Here is a 16,518-nt window from a genome sequence, read left to right on the forward strand (position 1 = left end):
ATTGTGTCAAAGCAACTTCACAATATAAAAATAGGAAAATGGTGTCAATAATGTAAAATGACGAGATTAAACACGTAAAGTTCAGTTTAATTAGTATCTGTGCAATCAAGTCGATGATATCACTGGAAATGAAGTGTCTCAAACTGAGAGCCAGAGGAACCAGAACTCCATCAGAGACAGAATGGAGAAAAAACCTTGGGAGAAACCAGGCTCAGTCAGGGGTCAGTTCTCCTCTGACCAGACGGACCCGCAGTTCAATTCCAGCTGTAGCTGAGTCAGATTGTGCAGAGGACTCGTCTGGTTCCCGTGGTCTCGTCCCGGTGGCTGTCTAGGTGACGAGGTCTTCACTGGGGATCTGTCTCTGGGGGTCATCTGGGTGTCCTGGTCTCCGCTGATGTTCAGGGCTGTAGAGGTCATCTCTTGGTGCTGATCTGGATACGGACTGGATCTGGAGGCTACGGTGATCTCGGAATAAGAAAGAAACAGACGAATATTAGCGTAGATGCCATTCTTCTTACGATATAACGAGTACAGCGTGTGTTATGGGGAGTGTTCCCGGTTCCGGTTGATCTAATTAATGCAGCCTAACAATCCTTTAACGGATTTGAATAATAGAAGCGTATTAATGTGTTATGTGTAAGCCAGGCTAAAGAGATGGGTCTTTAATCTAGATTTAAACTGACAGAGTGTGTCTGCCTCCCGAACAGTGTTAGGTAGACTGTTCCAGAGTTTGGGTGCTAAATAGGAAAAGGATCTGCCGCCCGCAGTCGATTTTGATATTCTAGGTATTATCAAACGGCCAGAGTTTTGAGAACGCAGCGGACGTGGAGGACTATAATGCGATAAGAGCTCGCTCAAGTACTGAGGAGCTAAGCCATTCAGGGCTTTATAAGTAATTAACAAGATTTTAAAATCTATCCGATGCTTGATAGGGAGCCAGTGCAGTGTTGACAGAACCGGGCTAATATGGTCATATTTCCTGGTTCTAGTAAGGACTCTAGCTGCTGCATTTTGGACCAACTGTAGTTTGTTGATCAAGCGTGCAGAACAACCACCCAATAAAGCATTACAATAGTCTAACCTTGAGGTCATAAACGCATGAATTAATGTTTCTGCATTTGACGTTGAGAGCACAGGTCTCAACTTAGATATATTTTTAAGATGAAAAAATGCAGTTTTACAAATGCTAAAAACGTGGCTGTCAAATGAAAGATTGCTATCGAACAGCACACCTAGGTTCCTGACTGATGAAGAAGAATTGACAGAGCAGCCGTCAAGTGTTATACAGTGTTCTAGGTTATTACATGTGGGGTTTGGTGTGTTTCACCGGGCCGCGAAGAAGTATAGAGCTGAGTATCATCAGCATAACAGTGAAAGCTAACACCATGTCTCCTAATAATATCTCCCAAGGGTAACATGTAAAGCGTGAAAAGTAACGGTCCTAGTACTGAGCCTTGAGGTACTCCATACTGCACTTGTGATCGATATGATACCTCTTCATTCACTGCTACGAACTGATGGCGGTCAGATAAGTACGATTTGAACCATGAACCACTTCCACTAATGCCAACAAAGTTTTCTAGTCTATTCAAAAGAATGTTGTGGTCGATAGTGTCGAACGCAGTGCTAAGATCCAGTAGAACTAATAAAGAGATACAACCACGATCAGATGATAGAAGCAGGTCATTTGTAACTCTAATGAGAGCAGTCTCAGTACTATGAAACAGTACAGAAAAACACACACAAAAAATACAGTATTACATTAAGGTTTACATTAAAATTTAAACCTAACTGTGAAGTATTTGCTTCGGCTTTAGGTTGGTTGTTTTCAAATTGTTTTAATTTTTTCTGAATCGTATTATTGATGGAATGTATTTTTTATTGAACATAATGAACAAACAAATATATAAACAAATATTCATCTATAATGATATTGATGCATGCAAATAAACAAGTATTAAACAAGGCACATATTATAAAAAAAAAGAAAGAAGTCGACAGGAAGTGCTGTGCGCTGCGGTGTGTCGCCCTCTAGTGCCGCAGACGCGCTACTGCAGCAACACAATGAGCGTCAGTGCGCGCTCTCACATTACGAGTTTACAAAGACTAATTCAGTTTACACCCGTCAGAGCCGCCGAAGGACGTGTCATTACTGAATTACTCTCATTTTCTGCAATTGAACACTTTGATCTGTGAGCATCGCGGATCAGTGTGTGAGCAAGAGACAGCATCATCATCATCCTCACCACCATCATCATCATCATCATCCAGCGGAGGACAAAGACGCAGAAATGGGTCACAGCAGCGGCTGATCTCAGGGTAGGTGTTTGATCTCCATCATTCGCTCATTTGTACACACAAATCGAAGCGATATTTCAGACGATGCTCGTCTGAACGTGTTTGTGTTCGCGAATCGACTCAGTGCGAATCTTTTTCTCTCTGTCTCTGAATCTTCGCTCGGTTTCTGGTTTCTGGGTTTTGTCGACACGGATAACGGGACATTGTGTGACTCGCTCACTCTTTTGTTGATCGTGATGAGCGAGTAAAACCAGTCATTCATTTCCTGTTACATACTCTTTAAACTAGCTAACGTGGCTTTAATAATAGAAATTCGGGCTGATGGTGGTTTTTAGGTGTTCTGTGTTTCGTAAGGGTTGCATCACGATGATGGCCCACACACACCGGACACTCTTCCAGTGATGCTCAGTCTCCATGGCGACCAGCGGCAGCATCAGCACCACATCACAACATCACATCACAACATATCATCATCACATCACATCATCACCAGTGTCGTGGGTAACACATTACAAGTAACTCAAGTTACGTAATCAGATTACTTTTTTTCAAGTAACTAGTAAAGTAACACATTACTTTTTAATTTACAAGAAAATATCTGAGTTACTGTTTCAAACAAGTAAGGCCAGTTACTTTTTCCCATTTATTGATTGACAGCTCTTCTGTCCCCATGTTGAGAGAAATTGGGAGTAAGATGTTATTGTAGTTCTAGAATAAATGTGAACATGCATTAATTCATCTCACTTGCAAAAAAACTCAAACAGATTTAGTATTCCTCAAAATGAATAAAAACCATGAAATGCAACTCAGAATATGACGCAAACCTGCAATAATTAAATGTTAAATAAGACAAAAATCCTTTATGTATTTAATCCCATTTTATTAACCAAAGTCTTTGCTGCTGACCTTCAGTGATCCAATTAAACCATACTAATAAGCAAAAATTACTCTAGATAAACATCTGTGCTTCTTATTTTTATTGCTGAAGTGTGTTGAACTTACTTCTTCTACATTCTATTGTACAGACGTGAATTCACTTTCCCTTCAGCCTGAGGCTTATTCATTTCACTTTTGGTGTGAAAGGGCTTTTACGTTTGCCAAAAAATATAACTTTTTTATTTGAAAAACAAATAAGTAAGCCCTGCCCAAATTTAAAAAGTAACGCAAAAGTAACGCAACGCATTACTTTCCATAAAAAGTAACAAAGTAACGTAATTAGTTACTTTTTTAGGGAGTAACGCAATATTGTAATGCATTACTTTTAAAAGTAACTTTCCCCAACACTGATCATCACATCACAGAACATCACATAATCACCACAGCACGTCATCATCACATCATATCATCACATCACAGAACATCACCATCACCATCATCATCATCATCATCATCATCATCATCACAGCACATCATCACGGAACATCACATCATCATCACAGAACATCACATCATAATAGCATAGCACAGCAAATCACATCAACACCACATCATCACATCACATCAACACATCACATCATCATCATCACATCATAACATCACAGAACATTATCACATCACATCAATACCACATCACATCATCACAGAACATCACCATCATCATCATCACAGCACATCATAACATCACATCATCATCATCACAGCACATCATCACATCACATCAACATACCACAGAACATCACATCATCACAGCATAGCACAGCAAATCACATCAACACCACATCATCACATCACATCAACACATCACAGAACATCATCACATCACATAACATCACATCACATTATATCATCACATAACATCACAACATCACATCATATCACAGCACATCATCACATCACATTACATCATCACATCACCACAGCACATCATCACATCACAGAACATCATCACATCACATCAACACATCACAGAACATCATCACATCTCATCACATCAACACCACATCATATCACCACATCATCACATCAACACATCACATCAACACCACACCACATCACAGAACATCAAATCAACACTACATCACATCACATCACAGAACATCATCACATCACCACAGCACATCATCACATCACATCATCATCATCACATCATAACATCACAGAACATTATCACATCACAACATATCATCACATCACATCAATACCACATCACATTATCACAGAACATCATCACATCCCATCAACACATCACAGAACATCATCACATCACCACAGCACATCATCACATCACAGAACATCATCACATCATGTCAACACATCACAGAACATCACATCAACACATCAACACCACATCACAGAACATCATCACATAACATCAATACCACATCACATCATCACAGCAACACCACATCATCACATCACATCACATCAACACATCACAGAACATCATCACATCACATAACATCACAACATCACATCATATCACAGCACAGAACATCATCACAGAACATCACCATCATCATCACAGCACATCATCACATCACGTCAACACATCACAGAACATCACATCAACACATCAACACCACATCACATCACAGAACATCATCACATCACCACAGCACATCATCACATCACAGAACATCATCACATCACATCATCACATCACATTATATCATCACAAAACATCACAACAACACATCATATCACAGCACATCATCACATCACATTACATCATCACATCACCACAGCACATCATCACATCACAGAACATCATCACATCACAGAACATCATCACATCTCATCACATCAACACCACATCATATCACCACATCATCACATCACGTCAACACATCACAGAACATCACATCAACACCACATCACATCACATCACAGAACATCATCACATCACCACAGCACATCATCACATCACAGAACATCATCACATCACCACAACACATCATCACATCACAGAACATCATCACATCACATCATCACATCACAGAACATCATCACATCACCACAGCACATCATCACATCACATCATCATCATCACAGCACATCATCATGGAACATCACATCATCGTCACAGAACATCACATCATAATAGCATAGCACAGCAAATCACATCAACACCACATCATCACATCACATCAACACATCACATCATCATCATCACATCATAACATCACAGAACATTATCACATCACAACATATCATCACATCACATCACATCAATACCACATCACATTATCGCCACAGCCATATCACCCTGCAGCCCAAGACCGGTTGCCCATGGAAGCTAAGCAGGGCTGAGCCTGGTCAGTACCTGGATGGGAGACCTCCTGGGAAAACTAGGTTGCTGCTGGAAGAGGTGTTAGTGAGGCCAGCAGGGGGTGCTCACGCTGTAGTCTGTGTGGGTCCTAACACCCCAGTATAGTGACGGGGACACTATACTGTAAAAAAGCACCGTCTTTCAGATGAGACGTTAAACCGAGGTCCTGACTCTCTGTGGTCATTAAAAATCCCATGACACTCATCGTAAAAGAGTAAGGGTGTAACCCCGGTGTCCTGGCCAAATTCCCTCTACTGGCCCTTGTCAATCATGGCTTCCCAATAATCCCCATCCACTTGATTGGCTCTACGACACTCTCTCCTCTCCACCTGTAGCTGGTGTGTGGTGAGCACATGATTGTAAAGCGCTTTGGGTGTATTGCAATACACATGAAAGCGCTATATAAATGCCTCATTCATTCATTCACGTCACATCCCATCAGAACATCATCACATCACATCACATCACAGAACATCATCACCACAGCACATCATCACATTACAGAACATCATCACATCACATCATCACATCACAGAACGTCAACACATCACAGAACATCACATCATCACATCACAGAACATCATCACATCGCATCATCACATCACAGAACATCATCACATCACGTCAACACATCACATCACAGAACAGAACATCATCACATCACAGAACATCATCACAGCACATCATCACATCACAGAACATCATCACATCACGTCAACACATCACAGAACATCACATCAACACCACATCACAGAACATCATCACATCACGTCAACACATCACAGAACATCACATCAACACATCATCATCACATCACGTCAACACATCACAGAACATCACATCAACACCACATCACATCACAGAACATCATCACATCAACACAGCACATCATCACATCACAGAACATCATCACATCACATCATCACATCATGTCAACACATCACAGAACATCACATCAACACCACATCACATCACAGAACATCATCACATAACATCACATCACATTATATCATCACATCACCACAGCACATCATCACATCAACACATCACAGAACATCATCACATCACATCACCACAGCACATCATCACATCACCACAGCACATCACAGAACATCATCGCATCACATAACATCACATCACATTATGTCAACACATCAAATCAACCCAGCACATCATCACATCACAGAACATCATCGCATCACATAACATCACATCACATTATGTCAACACATCACATCAACACAGCACATCATCACATCACAGAACATCACATCAACACCACATCACATCACAGAACATCATCACATAACATCACATCACATTATATCATCACATCACATCACCACAGCACATCATCACATCAACACATCACAGAACATCATCACATCACATAACATCACATCACATCACATCACATCACCACAGCACATCATCACATCACCACAGCACATCACAGAACATCATCGCATCACATAACATCACATCACATTATGTCAACACATCAAATCAACCCAGCACATCATCACATCACATCACATCAACACATCACAGAACATCATCACATCAACACATCACAGAACACCATCACATCACATCACCACAGCACATCACATTATATCATCACATCACATCACAGAACACCATCACATCACATTATATCATCACATAACATCACCACAGCACATGTAAACTAAACGGAGCTAGACAATGACATCTCTGAATTCAATAATGAAATGCCTTTAAATGAAAATTGAGAAAATTGAGTGTTTAATCTTATCATTATACATTATCCTCCAATTTGATACTGTTAAGTGCTTTGACACAATCTGTATTGTTAAAAGCGCTATATAAATAAGGATGACTTGACTTGACTTGACACATCATCACATCACAGAACACCATCACATCACATAACAGCACATCACATTATATCATCACATCACATCACCACAGCACAGCACATCACATCACATCAACACATCACAGAACATCATCACAGCACATCACATCACATCAACACATCACAGAACATCATCACATCACATCACCATAGCACATCACATCAACACATCACATTATATCATCACATCACATAACATCACATCACATTACATTATATCATCACATCACATCACATAACATTATATCATCACATCACCACATCACATCACATCACATCACATCAACACATCACAGAACATCATCACATCACAGAACATCATCACATCACATAACATAACATCACATTATATCATCCCATCACATCAACACATCACAGCACATCATCACATCACAGAACATCATCGCATCACATAACATCACATCACATTATGTCAACACATCACATCAACACAGCACATCATCACATCACAGAACATCACATCAACACCACATCACATCACATAACATCACATCATAACATCACATCACATTATATCATCACATCACATCACCACAGCACATCATCACATCAACACATCACAGAACATCATCACATCACATAACATCACATCACATCACATCACATCACATCACCACAGCACATCATCACATCACCACAGCACATCACAGAACATCATCGCATCACATAACATCACATCACATTATGTCAACACATCAAATCAACCCAGCACATCATCACATCACATCACATCACATCAACACATCACAGAACATCATCACATCAACACATCACAGAACACCATCACATCACATCACCACAGCACATCACATTATATCATCACATCACATCACAGAACACCATCACATCACATTATATCATCACATAACATCACCACAGCACATGTAAACTAAACGGAGCTAGACAATGACATCTCTGAATTCAATAATGAAATGCCTTTAAATGAAAATTGAGAAAATTGAGTGTTTAATCTTATCATTATACATTATCCTCCAATTTGATACTGTTAAGTGCTTTGACACAATCTGTATTGTTAAAAGCGCTATATAAATAAGGATGACTTGACTTGACTTGACACATCATCACATCACAGAACACCATCACATCACATAACAGCACATCACATTATATCATCACATCACATCACCACAGCACAGCACATCACATCAACACATCACAGAACATCATCACAGCACATCACATCACATCAACACATCACAGAACATCATCACATCACATCACCATAGCACATCACATCAACACATCACATTATATCATCACATCACATAACATCACATCACATTACATTATATCATCACATCACATCACATAACATTATATCATCACATCACCACATCACATCACATCACATCACATCAACACATCACAGAACATCATCACATCACAGAACATCATCACATCACATAACATAACATCACATTATATCATCCCATCACATCAACACATCACAGAACATCATCACATCACAGAACATCATCACATCACATAACATAACATCACATCACATTATATCATTCCATCACATCAACACATCACAGAACGTCATCACATCACATAACATCACATTATATCATATCATCACATAACATCACAATATCACATCACATCATATAATCACATAACATCACATCAACATCACATCCCACCACATCACATAACATCACATCATAACATCACAGAACATTATCACTTCATATCATCACATTACATCACATCATCATCATCACAGCACATCATCACAGCATAGCACAGTAAATCACATCAACACCACACCACATCATCACATCACATCAACACCACATCACAGAAACACATTACAGAACATCATCACATCACATGACATCAACACATCACAGAACATCACATAACATCACATCACATTTTATCATCACATCATATCACATCATATAATCACATAACATCACATCAACACATCACAGAACATCAAAACATCACATGACATCAGCACATCACAGAACAACACATCACATAACATCACATCACATCACATCACATCACATCACATTATATCATCACATCATACAATCACATAACATCACATCAACACATCACAGCTCATCAAATCAAGAACATCATCACATTAGCATCACTGCACACAGGCATCTGATATAGAGAAGCTTTGCACCATTCATCAGTAACATCAGATCTCTGCTTCAGAAGCCATGTGTGAGTGACGTGATCGTTGGTCCTGTTGTAAATTAGCTTGATGGTGACGAGAGCAGAGGTGAAGGAGTAGTTTTATGACGGTCTGTGATAAACATTCCTCTACAGCAGATCAAAGTTCTTCCTGTGTGTTTGTGACCTGTAAAGCGGATTGGATGGAGATCAGCCTTCACACGCACCACACCAGTCAGTCCAGTCCTCAGAATCTACCATCATCCTTTATCACTGCCTGCTCATAATCATTTAAAAGCGCATCAATATTCAACATAAATATTAATATAACCTTAATATTATGACAACATAAAACATTTTGAAATGCTATGAGCAGCCAGTATTCACAAAAAATGTTTATATTCTTGCTGTAATAATCACTACATATAAATAATATATATTATGATAACTAATATATAACACATCCTCATGGATCTGCATGTCAGTTTGTCACTTTATTAATGAAAAAAAAAAAGTAATGGCAACAATAATGAATGTGTTGATTTATTTGTGATCTAAATGTGTATTCTTAGTATGTGGGTTATTATCATGACATTTCACAAGAGCTGATGATGACGGGATCGAGCTCTTTGGACTTCAGGATCCATAAACAGGCTTGAACAGATAACGTGATCCAGATCGAGAGGCTCATTGGCTTTTCTCTCAGGTCTTTGATTGTTGACTGGTTTGCTGTGTGCAGATCTGTGAGGACGTCTGTCTCTTCTGCTCCGTGTTCCTCAAACATCACGTCATGTTCATCAGCTGTGTTCTGCTGCTGTGTCTCCTGCACGTCTGCGGCGGGACGCTGGCCCCCGACAGAGAGATGTGCTACTCGCGGGAGCATCGGGACGTTGCTGTAAACACGCATGTGGCTCTGGATCAGAAGGGAACCATCATGGTGGCCCGAGCCAAGCCCTCAGTGAAAGACTGCATCCTAACCTGCTGCTCGGAGGACGTTGCTTCAGGTTTGACACAAACACGAATATTCGTCAAATTTAAAATAAAAATCCTCATTCGAATGCAAAAACATTGCATTCGAATTTTAGGTGTGCGTCAGGCTGCCTTATCAGTGGCACACGCGATGCGATGACGATGACGATGTAAGTGTCGTTGGTTTTTAATGTGTTTGTTAGTCTATCTAGCTGAAGCCACTGGATGCAGCGCTGCTGCGTTGTTCGTTCAAAATATTGCAGAAAAAGAGAACATCAATGCGGAGAAGTGCTGTCAGACGATTAATCGCGATTAATTGCATCCAAAATAAAAGTTTTTGTTTGCATAATATATGTGTGTGTTCTGTGTATATTTATTATGTATATATAAATACACACATACAGTATGTATTTTGAAAGTATGTATTCATGTATTATATTCATATAATTTATATTATAAATAAATATATTTAATATATAAACATAAAATATTTTTCCTGAAATATATGCATGTGTGTGTCTTTATATATATATATATATATATATATATATACATATACATACATATATACATAATAAATATATACACAGCACACATACATATATTATGAAAACAAAAACTTTTATTTTGGATGCGATTAATCGCGATTAATTGTTTGACAGCACTACACAGAACGCATATTTACCGCATTTTCTAGAGGGACATCATCACCGTTGCTCTCACGTTTCACACGAGAGCCACATGTTTAGAAAGCCATGTAAAATGAATGCAACTTCAAGACTTTATGGCGGTTTTTCCCCATCCCACTGCATCTCATGTTTTTAAATGGAAAAAAGTACTTTTTTATTGAACTATGCCTACATGATGCTTTTTTGTTTATAATTGTTTAAGCAACTTCATTAATTATATTTGTTTTATAAACATCATGCACTTTTTCACAGATAGTCGTGTTAATTTTTTGCTGTAATAAACGTGCGTTAGTATTTTTTGCTCTTGTGGCCTCAGGAGAGAAGCCAAAAGTTTTTTTTCACCCTAACTGAAATTATGCCTTTTAAATTCGAATATAACATATAAAACTACCAAATTTTGCTTAATCGCAACATATAATCACTGCAGTTAATAGTGTTCACTGTCTGTTTGATTACGTGTAATTTGTAACTAACTGCATGATTTTTACTGTACATTTCTGTCATAGTCACCACTAATAACCTACTCCTAAATATAATGTAGAAACGTATAATTTTCTGTAAAGATGCTTTGCAACGATTGTATCGTGAAACGTTCTATACAAATAAACTTGAATTGAATTGAATAATTCGAATATTGATCATATTTAAGTGCAAAATTCGAGTTGAGTTTTTCAGCCGTTTTGACCTCCCTAACGAGCGCTGTTCATCTGTGCTCTCTCAGGGCTGAAGTGTAATCTGGTGGTGTATAAACCGCCGGACCAGCTCGGAGATCTCAACTGTCAGCTCTTCCACTGTCCGAGCGAGAGAGACTGCCCGCTGATGGCGGCCAGCGATGGGGTCAACACTTACAACATATTCAAGGGTGAGCAGAGCCACAGGAACATCAGCAATCACGCTTCTGTTTTACCGTGTAGTACTTCATTGACGTGGTTTCTTGGGGATGTCACCGCAGTTCTTCTGATTCTGTTCTTTCTCATTCTTCGTGTAATTGCAGACGGACTGGATGATGGTGAGATCAGATCTCTGTGTGGAGCACAAAAATATCACTGGATTATTACAATTAATGGCAAAGGGAATGTTTGGAAATGTAAACGGACACACTACAGCAAAAGATAGAAATAACTTCATGGTTTTAATAGCTTCAATATATTTTTTTGTTGGTGAAAATGCTATTCTTCTTCTACACAGTAGTGTGTTTGTGTATATGTGTGTGTGTGTGTGTGTGTGTGTGTGTATGCAGTTGAGGTCAAAAGTTTACATACACCTTTCAGAATCTGCAAAATGTTAATTATTTGACCAAAATAAGAGGGATCATACAAAATGCATGTTATTGTTTATTTAGTACTGACCTGAGTAAGATATTTCACATAAAAGATGTTCACATACAGTCCATGAAAGAGAATAATAGTTGAATGTATAAAAATGACCCGGTTCAAAAGTTTACATCCCCTTGATTCGTAATACTGTGTTGTTCCCTGAATGATCCACAGCTGTGTGTTTTTGTTTAGTGATAGTTGTTCATGAGTCCCTTGTTTGTCCTGAACAGTTAAACTTCCTGCTGTTCTTCAGAAAAATCCTTCAGCTCCCACAAATTCTTTGGTTTTCCAGCATTTTTGTGTATTTGAACCCTTTCCAACAATGACTGAATGATTTTGAGATGCATCTTTTCACACTGAGGACGACTGAGGGACTCGTATGCAGCTATTACAGAAGGTTCAAACGCTCACTGATGCTCCAGAAGGAGAAACCATGCATTTAGATCCGGGGGGTGAAAACTTTTGAACGGAATGGAGCTGTGTACATTTTTCTTATTTTGCCTAAATATCATGTTTTTTCATTTAGTACTGTCCTTCAGAAGTTACAGAAGATACTTACATGTTTCCTTGAAGACAAAATAAGTTCAGTTTACCCTGATCTTCAAATTCAAAAGTTTTCACCCCCCGGCTCTTAATGCATGGTTTCTCCTTCTGGAGCATCAGTGAGCGTTTGAACCTTCTGTAATAGTTGCATACGAGTCCCTCAGTTGTCCTCAGTGTGAAAAGATGCATCTCAAAATCATTCAGTCATTGTTGGAAAGGGTTCAAATACACAAATGTGCTGGAAAACCAAAGAAAACCAAAGGATTTTTCTGAAGAACAGCAGAAATATTGGGACACCCCCTTTTAATGAACAGGTTTGACTACTTTACTAATTTCCATGAGTACAAATCTTAATGTTGAAGCATATAATGATATTCTAGGGACTTGTGTGCTTCTAATTTAATAGCATAAGTTTGGACAGGAGCCTTTTCTATTCTATCATGACAATGCCTCTGTGTATAAGGTGAGGTTCAAAAAGAAATGATTGATTGAGTCAAGGGTTAGGAGAACTTGACTGGTCTGCAGAAACCTCTGCTGTGACTTTAAGAGCCAAAAACTCATCACCAAACACCAGTTGGGTTAGGGATAGTTCAATTAAAATTAAACATATTAAAACTAATTCAGAATATTAATAAAAACTACAATAGTATTTTCAGTGATACTAAAATAACACTCTTTGGTGTCTGCTATTGATATGATTTTTCAGGTTTAACTCATCCAACAACTAAAGGAAGTGGAAGAATTACAGCCAAAACTGCAGCGCCTCAGCTGACCACGACCACGACTACACCCAGAACACCTGCGACTACACCCACTTCACCTGTGACTACACCCACAACACCCGCAACTACACCCAGGACACCTGCGACTACACCCACATCACCTGTGACTACACCCACAACACCCGCGACTACACCCAGAACACCTGCGACTACACCCACATCACCTGTGACTACACCCACAACACCTGCGACTACAACTACACCCACAACTACAACTAAACCCACGACTAAACCCACAACACCTGCGACTACAACTACACCCAAAACTAAGACTACACCCACAACACCTGCAACTACAACTACACCCAAAACTAAGACTACACCCACAATACCTGCAACTACAACTACACCCACGACACCAGCACCAACAACCACCACCAGCACCACATCCAGCAGCGAAGCCACCGAAGCAGCGCTGACCGAGTCAGAATCACCCAAGATGTTGGAAACCGTCGCTATGACGACCGCATCCACTACCACGGCAACCAGCACCACACAGTCCACCTCCACTAAAAGCACTAAAGCGCCACGGACACCCATCAAACCCAGCCGACCCAAGAAACCCAGCAAACCCTCGAGACCAGAGACGCATTCAGTGAAGCCCGGCAGAATCACCACGATCCCGGCGAGCAGCACACCTGCAACTACAACCACAACTACAACTACAACCACACCTGCAACTACAACCACAACCACGACACCTGCAACTACAACTACAACTACAACCACAACCACAACTACAACCACAACTACAAGCACAGCAGCGCTGATCGAGCTGGAGAGCGACCCGAAGCGCCGGGATTTCAACCGTCCCGTTCTGTCTCTTCCAGGGAAGCCCAAGGTGTCTCGAGTGATGTGGAAGAACAGCCTGGTGGCCATCGTGGTGATCACGCTCGTCTTCCTCGTGCTCATCCTCGCTCTGGTGGCCCGTAAAGCCATGGAGTCTTTCGACAGGCGTCACTACACCAGACTGGAGCTCAACGACCTGCACTACGAGGTCTAAACGCCATCCGATGGAGAAACGTGTTTTCCTGTTAACTCACTGGGAAAAAGCTTTGTATTTTAATGTTTAGGCTGTTTGGTGTAGACACTGAACGCTGTCGACGCTTCATCTGTGAATAGAGACTGAAGGAGAGAAATCAAAAGCAATACACTGAACTCAGGTGGAGTGCGATGGTGAGCAGCATCACTCCTGCAAGACGTTTCTTTGGCTCGTGTTTGATTTGTGAGTGCACTGGCTGTTTCTTTCACTGTGTTTTCCTGATCCAGAGCACAGATCTCCTTCACTGATGGATGTGCACCTCTATCGTTCGACGTGAGCGCTGGCGAGATCTCACATGCGTTCCATGTTTTCACTGTAACTGAACGAGCGGCGCGGTGCGAATGAATGAATGAGGGTGTTTGTAATTCACTGCATTTTTTTGGATGATTGTCTGCTTTAATGATCACTGAAACCTGCATGAGATTCAGAAATCTGTCCGGTTCATTCAGTTTCTTCTTCGGTATTTTCTAATTTGTTATTATATGTTGTTGGTAAATTTTTGGTGGGCCGTGGCTTTTACAAACACCTTGAGATTAATGTGATTATTTCTCTTGCAAGAAATAAAACTGAGTCTTTTTCAGTATTTAAAAGATTTGTTATATTCTGATTAAAATGAGGAGTGCTGAAGGTATTGGTTCATTTTTGTGAGTTATACAATACACAAGCAACAGTAAATAATGTTTCAAAAGCTTGTTTAGAATACTTGTTAGTGCAAACAACGATCAGCGCTGTTCTTTTGAACTTTCTATTCATCTGTGAATCCTGAAAAATAAAATGTATGACAGTTTCCACAAAAATATTGGTTTTCAACATTGATAATAATCAGAATGTTTGTTGAGCAGCAAATCAGCATATTAGAATGATTTCTGAAGATCATGTGACACTGAAGACTGCAGTAATGATGCTGAAAATACAGCTGCATCACAGAAATACATTACAGTTTAACACATATTCACATAGAAAACAGACATTTTAAACTCTAATAATATTTCACAATTTATACTGTATTTCTGATCAAATAAATGCAGTCTTGGTGAGTTTCTTTGAAATGACATTAAAAATCTTACTGTAGGGTATACTTAATACAAATACAATTTAATGACGGCAAATAAGATGCAATAAAAATATTTTTACTCAGAAACTTGCACAAATAGTTTATTATCCGCCGCGAGGCTGTGGTTCGACACAAGAGGGCGCTGTATAACACATCTGTATATATATATATATATATATATATATATCACACTTACCTATACATTACTGTATGACTCTTATATAGCTCTATTAATTTTATTATGCTCTTATAAGCTGTTGATAGAGATTCATCAACCGAAGATGGATTTTTATTGACATGGTAAAAACAAAAACAACACCTTTACATTGACTGCAGTAGCAACATATATATATATATATATATATATACATATTATGTAGCTTAATGTATATAGTATAATATCACTACAAACACACACACACACACACACAAAAAAAAATCTCGACTGAGAGAGAGTCTAATAAACTCCCATAATACGT

At 39.3% G+C, this 16,518-nt stretch overlaps 1 protein-coding gene across 2 annotated transcripts; it reads left to right on the forward strand.

Moving 5' to 3' along the window:
* The first annotated feature begins 1,875 nt into the window (after window positions 1-1,875).
* mansc1 (MANSC domain containing 1) lies at window positions 1,876-16,099 on the forward strand. 2 transcript variants are annotated; one of them, XM_058772178.1, is made up of 5 exons: window positions 1,876-2,319; window positions 10,384-10,648; window positions 12,024-12,164; window positions 12,297-12,311; window positions 13,868-16,099. In XM_058772178.1, exons 2-5 carry the CDS (start codon window positions 10,435-10,437, stop codon window positions 14,944-14,946), a joined length of 1,449 nt encoding a protein of 482 aa, XP_058628161.1. In that variant the 5' UTR covers window positions 1,876-2,319; window positions 10,384-10,434; the 3' UTR covers window positions 14,947-16,099. The 2 variants fall into 2 exon arrangements, with proteins under 2 accessions (XP_058628161.1, XP_058628162.1); XM_058772179.1 differs by lacking the exon at window positions 12,297-12,311 and having other exon boundaries at window positions 1,974-2,319.
* Window positions 16,100-16,518: the final 419 nt, after the last annotated feature.

Source organism: Onychostoma macrolepis, chromosome 04 (genome assembly GCF_012432095.1).
Source record: "Onychostoma macrolepis isolate SWU-2019 chromosome 04, ASM1243209v1, whole genome shotgun sequence".
NCBI classification, from domain to species: Eukaryota; Metazoa; Chordata; class Actinopteri; order Cypriniformes; family Cyprinidae; genus Onychostoma; species Onychostoma macrolepis.